Source organism: Canis lupus, chromosome 4 (assembly GCF_003254725.2).
Source record: "Canis lupus dingo isolate Sandy chromosome 4, ASM325472v2, whole genome shotgun sequence".
NCBI lineage: Eukaryota > Metazoa > Chordata > Mammalia > Carnivora > Canidae > Canis > Canis lupus.
In genome coordinates, this window is record NC_064246.1 from 43,487,603 (window position 1) to 43,508,191 (window position 20,589).

The 20,589-nt window shown below is 49.0% G+C and overlaps 1 protein-coding gene across 1 annotated transcript in view; it reads left to right on the forward strand.

The window, feature by feature from the left end:
* The window catches only part of SLIT3 (slit guidance ligand 3), a 598,525-nt gene that overhangs the window by 573,091 nt on the left and 4,845 nt on the right, over positions 1-20,589 (forward strand). The window contains exons 30-35 of the mRNA XM_049109434.1: positions 4,245-4,382; positions 5,895-6,135; positions 7,980-8,110; positions 16,387-16,541; positions 17,748-18,033; positions 18,779-18,984. Of these exons, the coding sequence (XP_048965391.1) occupies positions 4,245-4,382; positions 5,895-6,135; positions 7,980-8,110; positions 16,387-16,541; positions 17,748-18,033; positions 18,779-18,984 (1,157 nt within the window). The remainder of the gene's footprint in view (positions 1-4,244; positions 4,383-5,894; positions 6,136-7,979; positions 8,111-16,386; positions 16,542-17,747; positions 18,034-18,778; positions 18,985-20,589) is intronic.

The window sequence follows — 20,589 nt, forward strand, 5'->3', positions numbered from 1 at the left end:
GACATCCTGGACTCACTCCTGGGCACTGTCCCTACTTCCTACTCTCACCCACCTTCACAAAACATGTGCCATTGCCTCTTCTGGAGAAAACCCTAAGACCCTTGAGTCCTGGGATCTTCTGACATCAGTGGGACATCCCAGAACCCCAGGGCCAAGCGTAGTGTCCCCTAAACACTCTCCCCAAGCTGCCTTGCCTGCACAACTGGCTCCCTATGCCTAACAGGCTCTGTCCAACACTGGAGAAGGGCTGGGAGCCTTTAGCACCAGAGAATCTGAGGGAGCATGCAAAGACCAGAGGGGGGGTGCATATCTCAGATGAGCCTTAAGCAAAGATAATCTTTTTTTTAAAATTTATTTATGATAGTCACAGAGAGAGAGAAAGAGAGAGAGAGAGAGAGAGAGAGAGGCAGAGACAGAGGGAGAAGCAGGCTCCATGCACCGGGAGCCCGACGTGGGATTCGATCCCGGGTCTCCAGGATCACGCCCTGGGCCAAAGGCAGGCGCCAAACTGCTGCGCCACCCAGGGATCCCAAGCAAAGATAATCTGAAGCAACTCTACCAAGTCAACCCTTGAGGGACGTGGGTCTGACACTCAAAGCTTATGCTGACAACTCTTTCAAGAGAATCCTGAGCAGCCTTTCATCCAGTAGCAACCCCAGAGCCCCTGGAGCACAAAGCTCATGCTTTGAGTCTAGGTGGCTCCGGGATCTGTCATCAGCCTGGGTCTGTCTGGCTTTCAGTCATAAGGCAGAGAGTTCTCAGACTCAGGGGTTTGGAGACTTGGATGTTATGCTGCAAAACTTAGCACTTCATGGAAACCCAGGATTTTAGAAATCCTGAGACTAATGGCATCATAAAAATCACAGAATCTTCTCAAATTCTCCCTGTGATAAGTGCAGTGAGTACTGCAAGAGGCTTTCAATTCCCTCCCTCTTGAGGCCCTTGCTGTAGACCTGGGGGAGAAAAATTTGACACAACACGAATGTGTAGAAAAGAGGCAATTCTGGGGCCCTGAATTCTGGCTCTGAGTGCTGCTCAGAGGAGTGCTGAGGAGGGGAGAGAGGAACCTGCTGAAGCAAGGGGAGGTCCCCACACACTTTAGGAGGTGAGCTGTGATATAAACCTCAAAGGATGGGTGGGATTTGAATGAGCTGAGGTGGGGAGGGCCCCACCAGTAGAAGAAAGCTCTAGAGTAGGGGAAAGTGAGAGGGTGGCATGAGCATGTCTTGTCCAGTGTTTTCCTTTCTTATTTTGACATCAAGCCTAGACCTCATCACCAGACAAAATGCAACAGGCATCTTAGGGCCTCTGGTTTTGCTGACCCCAAAGGAAGCTTCAGTCCTTCCGTGTAGGCACCCTTATTCAAATCTGCCTTATCTGTCCCAGCCCCTTCTGAGAGGTACCACATGGGCTCTTAGGTAGAGTTGCTGCTAGAGTGTAAGTAAGGGTGAGAGATGCCTCCCAATCCCCCAACCCTACTTTTCCTACTCCTGGATTTGGCTTTATTCAGGGCTGCTCTTTAACTGAGGGAAGAGGCGAAGAGGAGGAAGAGATGCATAAAACAAACTTGAATCCAGAGCAGAGCAGGCTGGACTGACAAGCGGAGTGCTGTGGGTGTGTCTACCAGGGGCAACAGTGGTGCCCGGACATCTGTGAAGAATAAGTAGAAGATCCATAGCTGGAAAGCAGGCCAGTGGCATTCCTCAAGCTCAGAGGATGCTGGCTTGATGGAGCACAGTGAGCATGAGAACTGAGAACTGGTCAGAAGTGGTCCATCCAGGGTATAGGTCTGGGGTTGGGGTGGGACCAGAGACCAAGACATAAGCAGGGCCAGAGAGCATGATCCTGGGTACCTGTCCCTAGAAACATCACTCTACTGTAGCCCTGGTCCCTTGAGTTCTAGGGGAATATAGGATAGAATACAGAATAGAAAGAATATAGAACGTAAAAGGAAACCAGTCTAGCTTTCAAAATCATGAGATAATAGTTATGCACAGTGTCTCCCTAGCATCTTGAAGAGGTCTACAGGCCAGCTCAATAATGTGAATTTTATTAAAAATGCATTTAAATAAAAAACCCCTTCTCCCAATGCAGTGTCTCCTAATCTTAATCCCCCTCCCCTCCCCTGCCCTCTCCTTTCCTCTCCTCGCCCACATCCCAAGGCAGGCTGCAGGGACAGTAACAAGAGACATGCAATCGATACAACCTTTGCCCAAGTTTGAAGATGTTTATCCTTGAAGATTTCCTTGTATGATGTTCTAATGAGGACTCAACAGATAAAACTATATAACTACCTGTGATACACTGAAATTGTAGTGTACCAAAACCCTGAAAATAATGAAGCACACTGCCCATGAACACTGAAAGTGATGACAGAGACACAGATCACGATGATTACCGTGTCAGGCCCAGAGGCCTATCTCCTGTAACACTCCCCAGTCTCAGACTGTAGAAACAACCTGAGTTGTTCGTAGAAACAACTATCCACTGTCCAGGTGGGGGCTGAGGTGCAGCAAGGTGAAGCAAGCCCCCCAACCCCCACGCCATGCATGCACACGCAGGAACAGCTGGGCTGCAAGTCAGTCCAGGCCTGACTGATGTATTAGCTACATCAGGAGACTCCTGATGTCCTGGAACCAAAGATGTCACCTGGTTACGCCCCCTTGTCCAGAATCAATAAGTCACATACATAACAAAATCATACAAGCCTTATACTTTAGAAGAAAGGCAAGGGGAAAGCATTTTCAAACATTAGGGAATGCAGGTTATACCCCAGATGCTGCTCTTTAGCAGATGAAGAGTTGTTGGGTAGGTCTTTGCTATGGGAAGTGAGGTGCAGGACCCAGCAGCACAGCAGCACAGGGGAGCTTGTGGGGAATGCTAATTCCCAGGCCCCACCCGACTGCCCAGTCAGGTGCTGTACTTTAACGGGGTCCCCAGGGGCTTTGGGAAGCACAGGTGTGGAGAGGGCTATAGCTTGTCAGGAAGAAGGATGGGATCACATTTGCCTCCAGACTGCAAGGGAGCCTGGCTTTCCTGAGTCCTCATGTAGACATCCTCAGCTACCTTGACTCCATGCCTAACAGGCTGGATTTTACCTGGCAAGTGCTGAGTGGTGATTGTTGCCTCACAGAGGCTCGTGCAGCTTGAGTTGCTCTGCAGGAGCTTCTTAGAATTCAGGAGACACAAAAACAAATGCCTACAGGGGCCAGGCTTAACACTAGCAGGGTATATTGAGCACAGGCCCCCACAAAGGCTTGCCCGATCTGTTTCTTTAAAAGATTGGGGTGAAAAAAAAAAGATTGGGGTGGAGTGTGGTCTATGACATGAAAGTTTGCAGCAGGAGGTCACATATTTCGAACTTACCCTTCAAATACGTAAGGTGAACAGATCAGATCTTAGCTAATTTCAGTTTCTGAATGCAGGCTCAGTAAGTCCTCAGATTCTAGAACTTATCCTCCTCCAGCGCCACAACACACACTATGCTCTGTCAACCAACCCTAGCAATGCTAGGATCCACTTGTGATTCCACTCTGTCCACTCCTACAGGGGGAGGAGCAAGGGGAGGGAGGAAGGAGAACCATCCCTTTGTCCTGATGCCTCTCCTCTCAGGCTCCTCCATCCCGTATGTATTCAGAAGTCTTGATTCCCTGTCTACCTTGGCCACGTGCCCCACCTTCCTCCTCTGACCTGGGTAGGATGTGGTTATTTATACTCTGCCAAGTAGAATTTAGCTGGTGGGCGCCAGGCCTACGGGAGGCAGAAGACCCGGGAAGTGTGTTCATGTGCCTGTGTATGTGTGCCTAAGCCTCTGTGAGTAATGCAGTCCCTTCAGGTCTGTTTCTTGATGGGACTTTGGCACAGTGTCATCCAAGCAGAGGAGCCCAGAGACACGTGTTGTGGGCACACAATCAGGGAGGCCACGTGTGAAGTGCAGCAGCCCTCCTGGGGTGCACCTGGGTCAGCAGGTGGTGGGGCTGCAGTTCCCACTCTACTCATGGAGGAGCCGCATGTCAGCGGCACCACCACTGGCTTCTGAAAACAGGAGCCCCCGATGAAGCAAGCAGATATCAACTTGCAGGGACCCAGAGCCCATGAATGGCTAGCAAAGCCAATTGTAGGCCAGACTTTGGGGAGCCCTTGAGAAGTGAGAGGGACTTAGGATCTTGGATACACAGAGAAGACAGGAGGCCATCTGGAAGCCAGCCTGGCCCACAGAACAGCCTTGCTCTGCTGTGTTCCAGGTGTGAATGTCTCCCTGGCTACAGCGGGAAGCTCTGCGAGGTGGACAATGATGACTGTGTGGCCCACAAGTGTCGCCACGGGGCCCAGTGCGTGGATGCAGTCAACGGCTACACATGCATCTGCCCCCAGGGCTTCAGGTATGGTGAAGGGGTCCCTCAGGCTGGAAACTGCACCTGGGCACACTAGCCCTGGGCCTCCTGGGTCTCCTTAGAAAGTCAGCCCTTCCATGTCTGAGAGCAGATGTTATTAACCCCATGTTATAGATGGAGGGAAGAGCCATCCAGGGCAGCTGTGTGGGAGTTGGACTTAGAATCTAGCTCACATGACATCAAGCTTGGGCAAGATTCCTTCTAATGGAAGATGTTACCATCTTGGAGCTCAGCTTACAGGGTGGGGGTAATCACATGGCCACTCTGGCAGGAATCATCTTTTTAGTCTAGAGAACAAAAACTATTGTGCCCTAATGGTAGAAAAAATGGGAGAGTTTGTAGTCATTGGAATCAGGGAAGCCAGAAGAGAAAGAGGGAATGGGAGGCACTGGCTAGGTAGTCAGGGGAGGTCCATGGGGGTATGTAGAAGGAGAGGCTGGATTCCAGCCCTAGCATCCACACTGACTGGAAGGGAAGGGTGCAGGGAGTGCTGGGGGTTGGGCGGGAGGCAGGAGCCAGACTTAAGGCTAGGGGGTGGGGTCAATGTAATGTCCATGTACATTAGTACTCGCTGCATGGAATAAACCCAGCTATGCAAATAACTCTAAGTCATAGACTCTGAGAAGGAATCATGAAGAAGGCCAGTTTTTTCAAAGCCTGATTGATACCATCTACATGAGGCTTGTGAAATATAAATTCCCGAGCCCCACCCCAGGACTACTAAATTAGCATGGGGGGGCAGTGGGGAGAAGGGACTGGGAATCTTCATTTTCTTTTAATGTCTTTAAATTGTGGCAAAATATATATAATGTAAAATTTACCATCTTAACCATTTTTAAGTGTATGGCTCTGTAGCATCAAGTACACTTACATTGTTAAACAGCCAACACCACCACCTATCTCCAGAACTTTTTAAACCTTGCAACACTGAAACTCTGTACCCATGACACACTAACTTCCCATTCCCCCTCCCACGGCCCCTGGTAACCACCATTCTATTTCCAGACCCTAGAAATTCAATCACTCTATGTCATATGAGTGGAACCATACAGTATTTGCATTTTTGTGACTGCTTTATTTTACTTAGCATAACATCCTCAAGTTTCACCCACCTTGTAACAAGTGTCAGGATATCCTTTTTCAAGGCTGAATAATATTGCATTGCATGTAGGTGCCATATTTTGTTTGTCCATTCATCTTGTGATGGATGAGAATCTGGGATAAATTTAACAAATTTATCCCAGGTTTTTCGGATGACACTAAAATTTGGGGACCAGCACTTTCATCCAGCCCCATTATTGTAAAAATGGAGAAATGGGGGCTTAGAGGAAGAAAATGTCTTGCTCTAGTTGGTGAGAGGGCTGGAACAGGTCCCTGTTCCCATCTTTCTTCCCTCTCTCTGCTAGTGGCTCTTTGGCCCAAATAACTATGATTGTCTTCTCTCACTGTCCTCCCCTCCTCTCACTGTTACTCCCCCATCTTCCTCTCCCCTCCTCCCAGCGGGCTCCTCTGTGAGCAGCCTCCACCCATGGTCCTGCTTCAGACCAGTCCCTGTGACCAGTACGAGTGCCAGAATGGGGCCCAGTGCATTGTGGTACAGCAGGAGCCAACATGCCGCTGCCCCCCAGGCTTCGCAGGCCCGAGGTGCGAGAAGCTCATCACCGTCAACTTTGTGGGCAAAGACTCCTACGTGGAACTAGCCTCCGCCAAGGTCCGGCCCCAGGCCAACATCTCCCTGCAGGTGCGCCCCACTCCAACATACTCCCAAGCTCCAACTGTTCTGAGAACAGCCCTTGTTCTTCCGACAACTCCTGACTGGGTCTTACTGCAAATGGCAGCCCCTACTCCCAGCTTCATCCATTCATTTATCTAGAAAATGTCAGACACTGTGCTGGCTGGCAATGGGGATTCAGTGGTGGACCAGATAGACAAAGCCCTTTGTCCAGGGCAAGATGATAAGCAGAGGGCCAGTGACAAACCCTGGGTGTGGTGGGAGAACACAGGTGGTACAGAGAACCTCATCTGCTGGAAAGAATGAGGAAGGCTCCCCAGAGGCAGTGGTAACTACACTGAGATCTGAAGGATGAGTAGGGGTTTCCTGGAGAAGGATAGAAGGGTGAGAGGATGCTGTCTAGACTGAGATATTAGCATGTACAAAGGCCCAGAGGCACAAACAGGCAGGGCCTTTTTCAGGGAATGAAAAACCATTTAGTATAAACCAAATTCATGTCCTACTAACTTATTTCAGGTTCCTTACTTGTGGGCCTGAGAGCATTTATTCCAAAATGTATCTCTGGTGACATAAATGCTACTGGGAGGAGTGGAGCAGGGAAGGTACCTGGTTGAAGAGCAGCAGGTGCCTGCCCATAGGCTTGTAGGCTTGCTGGGGAGGAAGAACTCTAGAGACACAGCAAGAGGATGCAGGCCAGTTTGTGGCCCCTGCCACATGGCACTAACTAGGGCCCCACTGTCCTTTCGGTTATGGCCACAGAAGTGGCAAAACTATTGGACACAGATCTGTTGAGTGCCTGTGCATGCCAGGCACGGTTGCAGGTAGTGGGGCTGCAGAAATGCACAAAAAGTTCAAACTGCTTCAGCTCACAGAGCATCCAGTGGGCAGGCCTCTGAGATAAGGGTTGACCCTGGGCACACACAAGGAGGAGGTTCTGGCTGCCCTCAGCATCTCCTGGGTTCTCCTCATTGCCCTCTTGCCTTCCTCTCTCAGTCCCACGGACCCAGAGACCCGAATGTTGGGTCCCTGCTAGTAGCACCTGTGCCCCAGACTTCCAGAGGTCCCATCAGACCATCTGCTCCATATCCATTCCTTCAGGCTGCCCTTGTGCTGGGTGGTGGGAGCTGACAGGCTAGTCAGAGAACCCCATCCCTGCAGCGAGGTCCCCCCTGGGTTCTCAGCCTTGGCACCACATTAGAATCACCAGGAGAGCTCCTAAAATTATCTTTGCCTGGGCCTTACCCCCCAGAAATTCACAGGTAGTTGATTTGGGATAAAGCCTAGACACTGGTGTTTTTCAAAATTCCCCAGGTGACTCTTAACACAGTGCCTACTTCATAATAAACACTGAATGAAATGGTAATTGTTAGCATTTTGTTTATAATTATTATCATACTTTATACAGAGACACTGAGGCCCTGAGAGGCACAAGGATTTCAGTGGGATCACATCGTATGCTGGTGGGAGAGCCCAGATTAGAGCTCAAGGCTCCTGACTCCATCCCCCCCAAACACACACTATAAAATATATAATATAATATAATATAATATAATATAATATAATATAATATATATATCTTGTATGTAATAATCTAGTAATATTTATATACATAAACAAAGTGGCACATAGTGGGTCCTCAGTAAGTATTTACTGAATTGAATTGCTCAAATAGCATTGGCTGGAATGTAAGTATAGGACCTCCTGGAAATTCCCAGACTAGCCAAAGGAGGAAATAGGGACATGCATTCAGATCTGGGGTTCAATCAGAAGATGCCACCTGAAAGAGGTCTCTGTGAGGTGGGGTTGGGGAGGCTCGGCCTCAGAGGAGCCCTAAGCCACATGCCTCTCTCCAGGTGGCCACTGACAAGGACAACGGCATCCTACTCTACAAAGGAGACAATGACCCCTTGGCACTGGAGCTGTACCAGGGCCACGTGAGGCTCATCTATGACAGTCTGAGCTCCCCACCAACCACGGTGTACAGGTAAGAACCACAGCCCCTCCCAACAACGCAGGAGCCCCACACCTTCCTGCCCACTTCCCGCTTCCTAGATGTGACTAGATGCGGGGCAGGGGGGGTGGGGGGCTGCTCTGAAGCCTCTTCTCCCTGCCCCCTCTGCACGCACACACTTTCCCTTGCTCAGAGCTGAGCTGTGGGTGGGAGGCAGAGAGGCCGTGTTGGAGGAAGAGGCCGGAGATGAAGGCAGAGCCTGCGGGGAGATGACACCTCATTACCATAAGATAAATGGCCAGCTGGCTACTATGCAGGAGTGCATGCGCCAATGGGGATGAGGCTGCTTAATGAGGTGCCCTTTTCAAAATGTCATCCTAATCTTTTATTAGTTTAAGAAAGAAAACAGGGGGAGATTAGCATGCAACTCTAGGGGAAGAAATCCCAGAGCATGAGGGAGCACGACTATTCCTTAAGTGACTTTCAAAGTGTTCTAAAGGATGGTTCTCCCTAAACTTCAGTCTTTCCAACAGTCACCCTGATTTTTACATAAAAATGTAAAAATGTGGTCTGTCAGCTGTACTGTTACTTAGCAAGCCACCTTACATCAGCTTTTAAATCCGCGCACCCTTTACATTTAGCATCATCTTAAGTAATATCACTGTTGAAATCAGATATGCTAGTTCAAAGTTAGATTTTATCCTACTTCTCAGTAAAATAAATACTAAACTAGTAAATTATTTGAATTCTATTTCTGTCATAATTATAAAAATAACCATTAAAATGAGAAATGTTTGCATTACACCTAAAATGACATAAAACCGCCAGGGGCCAGAGAGCGTTTCTTGGGGGAAAAAAACACAGTATTTGAGAGAAATCCACATCCAGAGGCCGGCCTTCTCCTTCAGAAGCAGGAGCACATTGACTAGGATTGGTGAACAGTAGCAGTTTTCAGACTTTTTTCTGAGGAACGAAATCATTTATTCAATCAAAACTTTATGTTGAAATAAAAATATCAGCTACACGGAAGCAGAACTGTCCCACAGGGCTGGGGGCAGGGAGCAAGGTTTCTTCCTTCACACTTACTCTCATGAAGGAGGGCCCCCAAAACAACTCCAACAAACCCAGTTGAAAACCATTGGTTTAAACCAGCGGCTCTCAAAGTGGGGTCCCAGAACAGCAACAGCACCCAGGAACTTGTTAGACCTGTACATCTTCAGACCTCACCCCAGACCTACCGACAGAAGCTCTGGAGCAGGACTAACCGTCTGTTTTAAGGAGCCTCCAGGTGACCCTATGCATAAGTCTTAGAAGTGCCAGCAGACACAGGAAGACTTCCTGGAGAAAGGGCCCATTCTGTAATGGGTCTTGCAGAAAGGGTGGAGTTTACATGAGCAAGGAAAACAGGTGGGCAAGCAGGCTGGGAAAAAGTAATGACTAGCTTAAGGGATAATACAAGGAGTCGACCAGAGCAGAAGGTTCACAGCAGAGGGCTGATGGGGGGGACACTGGCCAGGTCAGGACAGTTGGATCCAGTGGACACCAGGAGGAGGTCACCTCAGTGGCCTCAGAGAGCCTCCCAGAATCTGTGTTTCTGGAGCCACTGGTCATGGGCCAAGTGGACAGAGCACCTGGGGGCGGGGTTTTAAATCCTGTATTTAAAAACGGGTCTGTTTCCAAACCATCTTCTCTGTGACAGGACTGGTTGTGTCCTTTCACTCACTCTGTAAACATCAGTTTCCTCCACTGTATACTTTGGACAATAGTAGGATGCCCTTCTAGGGATGTTGTTGAGGGCTGGGGGGTAAAGTGCTTGGCCAACAGAGCCTTTATGTGGGCATGTCAAAGATAGAAGGTGACAGCCAGGCATTGGGAGGGGCTGGCCTCTATCCAGAACTGGGAGCCCATCCCCAACACTGATGTTAGCTGTTGGGGTGGTTTGGTAAAAGGGTGATGTTGGTGAAAATGCTGGAACCCTGCGCTGATGCCTGAATTGGGAGATGAGGAATGAAGTGGGAACCGAGAGACTTGCTCTCTCCTACAGCCCTTGTCAGGGAGTCAGTTGGTGGAGGCTTAGCACCGGGTCCTGGGGAGACCCCAGGCTCTTTCTCTTCCCCATGGGAGGAACCCAGTGAAGGATGCCCATGCCTAGGTCCACATGCCAAGCCTCATGACAGACCTTTTAATGCCCTCTATCTCACAGTCCTAAAGGGCACAAGTCTCTAGAAATCCTGTATTTAAAATAGGTTTGTTTCCAGGCTTCTCTGTGGCAGTACCAGTTGTGCTTTCACCCACTTAGTAAACCTCTCCCAGGCAACTTGTGTGGCTTAGGTCCTGGGCTAGTTAGGGGGATACAGAGTTAAAACACAGTCCAGGGAAGAAGACAGGTATGTAAACAAGCAGTAGTCACACAGAATAAAATAGGTCTCACAGAAGACACTGCTATGGGACATTCAAGGAGCAGACATTTCTGCTTGGAGGACCAGGGAAGGCTCCCTGGAGGAAGAGGTAACTGTGGCGTCAAGCATTTCCACAGGTGAAGTGAGAGGGCCTTGGGCAGTGAGAAAAGTGTACACAGTGTACACAGAAAGCCAAGCTGTGGGGTCTGGGGTTAATGGAGGGCACAGAGTCACCATGTGACCTTTGGCCACCTAGGAAGACCTCCTCAGCCTCAGGGCCAGGGTGCCAAACCAAAGCTGATTTAATCAGGGGAGTCGGCAGCCTGCATAATTCTGCCCACTGAGGCCCCGGGGACAGCCCCCACGTGAGAATGAGCAGTCAGCACCCCCAGCAGAAATTTCAGGCCTTGCAGCAGCTGGATTCTGAGTCTCCTTTACGTGGGTACCTGTTTGCAGCTGCCCAGCTATAGTCACCAGTGGGGCGGCTAGCACTTCAGGTTTTTAGTCCAGGCTCTAGGGCAAATACACAGAAAAGCCCATCCAAGCCCATACCTGCCCTAGAATGCGGACAAGCTGCAGGATCCCTTAGTTCTGGGACTTGTCAGAGGGGCTCCAGGCGGTATTTGCTGCCTGCAAAGCCAAGGAGCCAAATGCGGCAACAGATGTGGGGAAAGTGGATTGTGGTAGCCTGCAGAGCATGGGCTTTGTCTGCAGGGACAGGTGACCTCAGCTCCAGCAGATGCAGCCAGGTGGGAATGAAGAAAAGCTAGAAACTCAAGGTTTCTATATGAAATAGCTCAGTGCTTAAATGTTGGCCACAAGAGAGCTCTGTTTAGCCCATTGTGCATGCTCCCTGCCGACGCTCAGTTACCACAGTCCTAGCCACTGCCAAGATCTTTGTTGGGCTCGCCCACTCACCAGCTCACCACAAGCCCAGGGCAAGCATCATCACTCCTATTTTAAGGATGAGAAACATGGTGCTCAGATGAAGTCTTTGGCCCCAAAGCACACAAGCCAGTAAAGTGGCAGAGCTGAGATTCAGACCCAGGTCAGGCTCCCATCAGAACCCACTTTCCCACCATATGTTGGGGCATGAAGGCCAGGGAGAGACAGAGTGGGACCACACAGCCATGGTCCAGGAGTTGGGGGGAGGTGGAGGTGTGGCTACAGTGTGGTCTTTTTTTTTTTTAAAGATTTTATTTATTTATTCATGATAGTCACACAGAGAGAGACAGAGAGGCAGAGACAAAGGCAGAGGGAGAAGCAGGCTCCATGCAGGGAGCCCGACGTGGGATTCGATTCCCGGTCTCCAGGATCGTGCCCCAGGCCAAAGGCAGGCACCAAACCGCTGCGCCACCCAGGGTGGTCTTGAGGTCTCAGGCTACTGCTTAACTGAAATCCCAGGGACTATTTGGTCCTGTGAGGCTCTATCGCCACCTAGTGACCACAACTCAGCATCCAGGTGAACATGCCCAGTACCTGGAGGAACAAGCAAGCAATCATTCCTCAGTGGAGTAGGGTCCTATGTATGGCTTAGGAGCTTGGGTTTCAGTCTTGCTTCCACCACTTCCACTTTAAGACTGTGAGCTGGACACCCTAAGTCTCCTGAGCCTTAGGCCTCTTATCTCTAAAGTGGAAAAAAAATTGTACTTCCCACGTGGGGATTGTTAGGGTTAAGTGAGAAAATACAAGGTCAGGTGCTTAGCACAGAGTAACACAGTGCCAGCCCATGACAAGAAACAGTATCTCACAGTATTCAATGTTACTAATGGCCTGTTATTCAGAAGTGAACTTTGATGTCTTGTATTTTTTCAGCCCTACAATTTACTCTTTGCATGAAGGGAAGGTATTATACTGGAATCTGAAAATAAAAGTTTTTTAACACACACAAAAAAAGTAGCACAGTGCCTAGCCCTGTAAAGAATGCAAAACATGCCCACTATTGATATTAAAAGCAGAAGAGAGGGGTACCTGGGAAACCCAGTCGGTTTAGCATCTGACTCTCGATCTCAGCTCAGGGCTTGATCAGGGTCATGAGTTCAGTCCTCGTGTTGGGCTCCATGCTGGGCAAGTAACCTACTTTTAAAAAAAAAAAGAGAGAGAAAAAGAAAAAGCAGAAGAGAACTTGACATGTCCTCATGCCATTCCCAGACAGGAGCCACCCATCTAGCTCTGACACCTCCAGTGCTCTCCACTTCCCACTTGATGCTGGTTCATGTGGCCCCGTGGATACCGAGGAAGACTCTTAGAGCCCGGTTGTCTCCCCTGTAATCCCTACATCTCTCTCCAGAAGACTAATTATGGAGCTTGGAACCACAGTAGAATCATTTTTTTTTTTTTAGAATTACCAGCAGGTAGTTTGGCTTGGTTTTTGTGGTTTGGGGTGTTTTTTTTTTTTGTTTGTTTGTTTGTTTTTACTTCAATCTTTTTTACTTATAGCAGCAAGAGCCATTTTTCTCATTATTTACTGCAAAGGCCAGAATTTAAAAAGGAAAAACAAAGTAAGAGAAACAGAGCCATCCTGATTTGTGAAATGAGGGTGAAAAAATCAGAGATGGCAGCACCACCTACCCCCAACCTCCAGGGACCTGCAGTTTGAAAACCACTGGCTTTAGGCATCACTTCCAGGAGACTCTAATAAGGATATGCCAGGAAGGCAACCTATTAGCCCATGAGCACCTATTGGCACAGGTTATGGCAGGTCTGGATTTGGAACTAATCCTGATTCTGAACCTCAGTTGTACCATTTCCATCAGAACAACACACAGAGGTCGACATCCTCACCATTGCCATAGCGTGTCAGCAGAAATTCAGGTTCACAAAATGATGGGACTTGCCCAGGGCCCCTCAGCTGGAGAACCCAGTATGAGACCAGATTTCTCCACTCCCAAGCATGAAGCATCAGAAGAGTATAGCTAGAGGAAGGGGCCTGCCTAGGACTGTCCCTCATGGGAGTCAAGGGAGGCCCTCCACAGAGCCAAACAGCTAGCGCACTGGGGAGCCCAGCACTTAATCAGATGCATGAGGGGTGGCTTCACAGTCCTCTCTGAAGCTGCGGCTCCTGCCAAACCACTGTCTCCAGGCTAGGGCCCTAGTGGAGGTGTACCAGGGCCTGGGCCAGTGCATGGAGCACAGAAAGGAGAGAAGGAACGGGCTTGGAGCCCGTGGTCAGGAAGGAGTTAGTGGTGTGTGTTCATTCACTGGGTCTGTGTGTGTTTATAATGGGAAAGCAGCTGCCTCAGACTCCCTGAATTTTAATGTTGGAAGGGAATGCCAAGACCACCCACCCGGAGCTGCAGCCTCTACAACTCCCTCTATGACAGGTAGCTGCCCAGCATTAGTTACACAGCTCAGGGGATGGGGAGCTCATTCAGGACAGCATCAGTTTACCAAATGGTATTCTTGCACGTTCATTTAAAAAACTGTTAGGACTCCAGGTCAGAAGCTGTAGCCTCTGCACAGCAGCCCTCATTCCTCCACCTACCATCATCAACTCATATGCAGAAGCACGAGTCTCTGTCTTATCCTCAGCTCACTACTTAGAGTACTTGGAAGCCACTGAAACAGAATAGCTCTACCTTCCTATGACTTCTTGGCTTCCACATCACAAATGACATCCTCCAATTGACTTTTAGCTACCACTCCACCCCCCACTGCCCCGACCTTACACTAATATATTGGTTGTTTGCTTTAGAGGAATGGCCAAAGAAATGTGAGCTTCGTGAATGTATCGTTTGCTACTAATCCCAGCACCTAGGACAATGTGGTTCATAGCAGACATTCAGTGGGGGTGGGTGGCTGGGTGCGTGGATGGGAGACAGATGGCTAGATGATGGATGGTTGGTTGGATGGATGGATGGATGGATGGATGGATGGATGGGAAAGAAGAGAAAGTTCATGATGGGTTTGAGAGGGTCCTGGGCTCCTGCATGTTCCCCTTGACCACCACTTTCTCCCAGAGATCAGCACGAGAGCAGGAGTCACTAGGTTTGCAGGCAATGGTAGGTCCTTACTGTTGTTAATACTCCAACTAATGATAATGGCTCACATTTTCCCAGTAATTTACAGTCTACAGAGCACTTTCAAGTACCTCCTCTGATTCAATCATCATGATAATCCTGTTGGGTTGTTCTCCCCGTTTTGCAGATGAGCAGACTGAGACCAGAGTGGTTCTGAGTGGTCACTGGTCCAGCCAAGGAAGGGGCTAGGACAGTCTTTCTGTTTTCTCCACTCCACCCCAATTTAGCCTCTCTTCTCCCAAGTATTTCCTCACCTCTTTGCTGAAATTTCTAACCCCAGGTCAGTCACTGAAGCTGCTCCTGCCTGCCAGGTAATTGGTGCCACCTCTGGCATGGGATCCTCTTGTTGGAGCCAATTTACTAGTGATTCACCAGGGAGATTCAAGTGGAGAAAGAACCTCTGTATTCAGCACCCACATCTGAGTGGATAACGCAAAGTCCAGCCTCCTCCTCAGAGAGCCATTTTCAGAGGAAGAGTACATGTTTCCCAATGCCTTTCACCTGCACTCACTGCTCCCTCCCAGCCCCAGCTGAGGACCGAATAGTGCAAAGAGCGGACCTTTGAGTTAAAAGTTTTGCCTATAAAAAAAAAAAAAAAAAAAAAAAAAAGTTTTGCCTATGAATTCTGTCTCTGGAACATACTAGTTGGGTGACCTCTGGGCCTCAGTCGTCTTATCTGTGAAGTGGGATATCTGACGCCACTCTACAGCATTATGGTAAGGTTCAAATTAGCAGGGAGCCATTCCCCACCACGCGTGGCTGCTGTGCCTCATCAGCCCTCGCTGAAAGGCCCACTGGAACCGAAGGAGGCAGCATAGGAAAGGGGCATACATGGGGGCTGAGAGAGAGAGAGAGTATACCAGTTGAAGGGAGTGGGTGGGCAGAGGGAGAAGCAGACTGTGCCAAGCAGGGACGATCCCAGAACCTGAGATCATGACTTGAGCTGAAGATAGATGCTTAACTGACTGAGCCACCCAGGCGCCTGTTTCCTCCTTTATATAATGCGGTAAATATTGTAGTACAGTGTCGTATGGTATTACTAATCCAAATATGTAACATACTGCTGGAGGTGCGATGAATTTAGATGGGACAAACTATTATTTTAATTGAGATCCTTTTTTTTTCATTTGTATAGGAAAAATATATAAATCACCCTGAAATACTCTTTTCATGGATTGTATTCCTTAGAACAATGGTAGCCTTATATCCTTACTGATATTTAATGGGGAAATAGAGCGGCTGAAGAAAAACATGTTAAGTAAATAATGGTCCTAGTGGCATGGGTAGAGCAAAAATGAGCAGGTGGCCTGAGAATGGAGTCTGCTTAACTCTGTAAAGTTGTAGAAAGAAAGGCAAATAATATAACTGAATGCACCACCTGCCCCTAGACTGGATCTTGTATTGGAAGGGCAAAAAATGCTATAAAAAATATTATTGGATCCACTAAAAAAATTAAAATTCAGACTGATTAGATACAAGTATGGTACCAATGTTAAATTTACTAGAGTTGGAAATTGCAGTGTGCTTACATAGAATATCCATGTCCTTAGGAAATGCACACTGAGGCATCTAGGGATAAAGTATTCAGAAAGACTGTGTGTATGTGTATATAGGTATATGCATATACGTGTATGCCTATGTGTCTGTGGAGATAGATATGGATATGGAGACGGAAAATAAATGATAAAGCAAATGGGGCTAATAGGAGAATCTATAGTAACAAGTATTCTCTGTACTGTTTCTATTTTTGCAATGTATTCAAGTTTGAATTTATTTCCAAATGAAAAACAAGTCAAGATCCAAATAATGCTGGTCAAATTCACAGCCCAGTGCCTGGCTGTGGGAGGCACCCAGAAAACCCTCTGATTCTCACCCCTTCTCTCCTGCCCAGTGTGGAGACGGTGAATGATGGGCAGTTTCATAGTGTGGAGCTGGTGATGCTAAACCAGACCCTGAACCTGGTAGTGGATAAAGGAGCCCCCAAGAGCCTGGGAAAGCTCCAGAAGCAGCCAGCAGTAGGCATCAACAGCCCCCTATACCTCGGAGGTAAGGCCCTTCTCCCCTCCCATCTCCACCACCTCCACCTCTCACCCTTGCTCTGTGCTTGGGTACCACCCAGGCCGACTGGCTGGGGTTTCCCTGCTCTCAGCATCCACTGCCAAAGCATATCAGGGAAGGCTTCCTAGAGGAAGTGACAACCAAGTTGCCCCCTAAAGTGTAAACAGCCAGATGATGGGGAGGAGAAGAAGAGAGAAGACCAGGCTCCTTCTGGGAAGTACAAGTGGTTCAGGAGGTAAAGATGGTAGAAATGGTAGGAAGACCTGAAGATGGAATGGGGAGGGAGGAGATGGAGGTAGAGTCCAGGCCCCACAATCTGCGGACTTCAGGGCAATTCCCTCTGTGCCGTGTCAGACACTGTGGGGTTCAGGCGATGCCTGTAGTACTTGTTTGAGGTGAAGGTCATACAAAGGCCAAAAAGGAAGTGACCACCTGTCTGGCAGAGCCTGGGCCTGAAATGCAGTCCAGGACCTGTAGTTCTCAAAGGGTTATGTGCAAAAGAAGAAAAAAAAGTCACCAGAACATCTCTTCCTGTTCAGTGAAGAGATTCCCAAGACCTCTCTCTGCCAAGGAGTCTCCCTCTGGAAGGCCCAGGAATCTGCAGATTGTTCACACCTGGTCCAGGTGCCTGGGCCCAGGGAAAGCCTTCAATCCAGAGCAGTCCCAGAAAGAACATAGTTTCTCCCCCACTGAAGATGCCCAAAGCTCCACAGATCAAGGCTGCTGCCCCAAACCCCTCTTTCCCAAACTCTAGCTCTCCCACCCTGTGCTCTGCAGGGCTGTGACAAGGGGCAGGGGAGGCCTGGTGGGACAGCAGAGGAATGTGATGCACCATCTGTTCCCTGCCTGGAGGGGGTGGTCCTCATCTGTCTAGCCAGTGTGGCTCTGTGGCTAGCCAGATCTTCTTTTCTCTATAGAAGCTTGAAATAAGGACTTTTATGGGAAATTTTATTAAAATTTCGACTGCAAATTCATGTTTTTTTTAAAGAGTCAAAGTGCAGGACAAACGATGTAAGTCCTTTTGTGGACAAGGTCCCAGGTTTGGGTCCATTCCCTCAATCTGAACAGCAGAGGCCCAGAGCCATGAGGGCCTAGCTGTGAGGACGTAGAGCCCTCCTTCTCAGCCTGAGGGGAGGTCTGGACTGGTGGGTAGGGGAGGGTCTTCAGGTGGCTGTCCTGGCACCCCTCCCCCAGGCATCCCCACCTCTACCGGCCTCTCGGCCCTGCGCCAGGGCACAGACCGGCCACTGGGGGGCTTCCACGGCTGCATCCACGAAGTGCGCATCAACAACGAGCTGCAAGACTTCAAGGCCCTCCCACCACAGTCCCTGGGAGTTTCACCAGGCTGCAAGTCCTGTACGGTGTGCAAGCATGGCCTGTGCCGCTCTGTGGAGAAGGACAGCGTGGTGTGTGAGTGCCACCCAGGCTGGACTGGCCCGCTATGTGACCAAGAGGCCCGGGACCCCTGTCTGGGCCACAGGTCAGTGTCCTTAAAGCCCAGGCACCCTGCATGGACTCGGTCCCTCCTTCCATCCTGTCCCCACCCGAGAAGGGGCACTGATGAAAGCTGGAGGGATTGTATGGTCAGACTAGAGACAGAACCTGTGTATGTGGGTCTGCATAAGAGGTCAAGAGCTTACACAGCCAAAGAGCAGGTCCTCCTTAGGAAGTGAGGACCTTGCTGAGAACACCAGTCTCCATTAAGGAGAATGATGGTAAATTTCAGCATCGGATTCTCCACCTAGATGTGGATAAGATTATCTGCTGCACAGTAGCAGCAGCAGAGAGGTGATTATAGAAAGTAAGAACGATGTCAGGTATAAAGCCCCTTATCCCAATGCCTGGCACCACTGATGGTGGCAGTGGTAGCAGTAGTGACACTGGTTATCAATTAAGATGGTAGAGCAATTAAAATGTTTAGAGAATGCATAGCTGCTTCTGAGCAGTGACCTGCCCCTTGGACATGTGAGTTCCAGTGCCTGTGAAATGGAAAGCCAGCCAGCCTCATGGCCACATGACTTTGGGTGATATGAGCTTCCAGTGGGTTGGACTCAGATGCTCAGCCCCTTGGCCAGCATAGGGCAGACCACAGAATGGAAGAAGCCTAAGGTTCCATAGCTTTGGGCACCCCAGTCTGAGCCTGGTCACTGGCTGGGCTGGACAGAGAAAGCCTCTGGCATCACTGTCTCTGCCCTACCCCTTCTCATTCTGTCCTCTGCCAACAGTTGCAACCATGGAAAATGTGTAGCAACCGGGACCTCATATGTGTGCAAGTGTGCAGAAGGCTATGGAGGGGCCACATGTGACCACAAGAATGACTCCAACCCCTGCTCAACCTTCAAGTGTAACCAGGGGCAGTGCCATTTCTCAGAGCGAGGGGAGCCCTACTGCATATGCCAGCCTGGCTTCAGTGGGGAGCACTGCGAACAAGGTGGGTGCCCTGTGTGTAGGGGAGGCGGACCTGAGAAGGCCGCAGGGGTCAGAGTTGGACTTGAGGTCCAGACGGCTGAAGTTCCAGTTCCAGTGGTGCCACTTGAAGGCTGCATGATTTTATGAAGCTGCTTTCAAAGCTTCAGTTCCTTCATCTTGAAAATGGAGGCAATACCCTACCTCTCTGCAGCAATTGTCCATTGCTGGCGTAACAAGTTAGACCCACAACCTAGCAATTCAAAACCTGCCTTCTCCCTTCAGTGGCCTTGGCCTGCGCAGTGTATTCATTTTGAAATAAGCTCAAAAACAAGAAAATTAAAACTGTATTAAAATTCAAATTTACCTCACCTTGGAGGGTCTTTCCCATGCATGGACCTGAGAAGTCCTCCCTGCACCCAGATTCCTAGGAGACCACCCTGTCTCTAAAGGACTCCTTCACATTTATACTTAGTTTAAATACTATTCTCAACCAAAACTGATCACATTAAAAATTTTTTTATTAAATAATGCATTTTGAAATAATTTGAAATTTAATAGAAAAATTGCCAGAATATGAAGAGCTCTCACATTCCCTTCACCAGATTGCCCAATTACCATGTTGCCACATTTGCTCTTGCCCACCCAACATTATACACACATTATCTTGTAACAATCTCCTAATTTAAAAAATGATATCAAGCTTACCAAAATTCATTAAAATGTATAAAGCCCTTTCTCATTCAGTCTCTTCTGAGGTTCATAAGCTGTGAACCAGTTGGAAGAACAGGAAACTGTGTCACCATTTTCCAGATAAGGAGACCGGCTCAGGGATGACAAGTATCTTGCTTCAGGTTGTTGAGCCAGGGATCCAGGCTCGAAGCTCTTCATTCTCCTCCTCCAATGCTTTGCTCAAGCCCTCCTCCCAAAGTGACACAGATAGTATGGCGGCAAGTTGAAGATTTGAGCAGCTATCGGGGTTCATTAGCTCCTTTCCTCATTCAGATCTCCACTCCAGCGGCATGGCCCAGAGACACCTCCCTGGGCTGCTTTGGGCTCCTGGTCCTGTTCTGTTCCTGTGTGGCCCCCTACCTCGGTTCATCATTACCAACACATTCACTTCGGGGATTAGAAAATTAGTATCTAAACTCTATGCCAGTGGGGATTGGGCCAAACCAGAAACTTCCTGGTTTTCAGCGAAGCCAGAAATCCCAATATTTAGTTGATCTCCTGGGGTTTTTAACAGTGACATTTAACTTGGTTTTTTTTTTTTAATTTTATTTATTTATTTATGATAGTCACAGAGAGAGAGAGAGAGAGAGAGGCAGAGACATAGGCAGAGGGAGAAGCAGGCTCCATGCACCGGGAGCCCGATGTGGGACTCGATCCCGGGTCTCCAGGATCGCGCCCTGGGCCAAAGGCAGGCGCCAAACCGCTGCGCCACCCAGGGATCCCATTAACTTGGTTTTTAAGTGTAGGTGGCACATTCAAAATTTGGGGACAGGATTTAGCCCACAGTCTACTACTCTGCCCTGTCTCATTTGGTGTTTGAGCTCCTTGAAGGAAAGGACGGGGTCTCTGTGAGTCACTATGAAATAAATGCTCAGGACTTAGTTGTAAATCTAGCAGA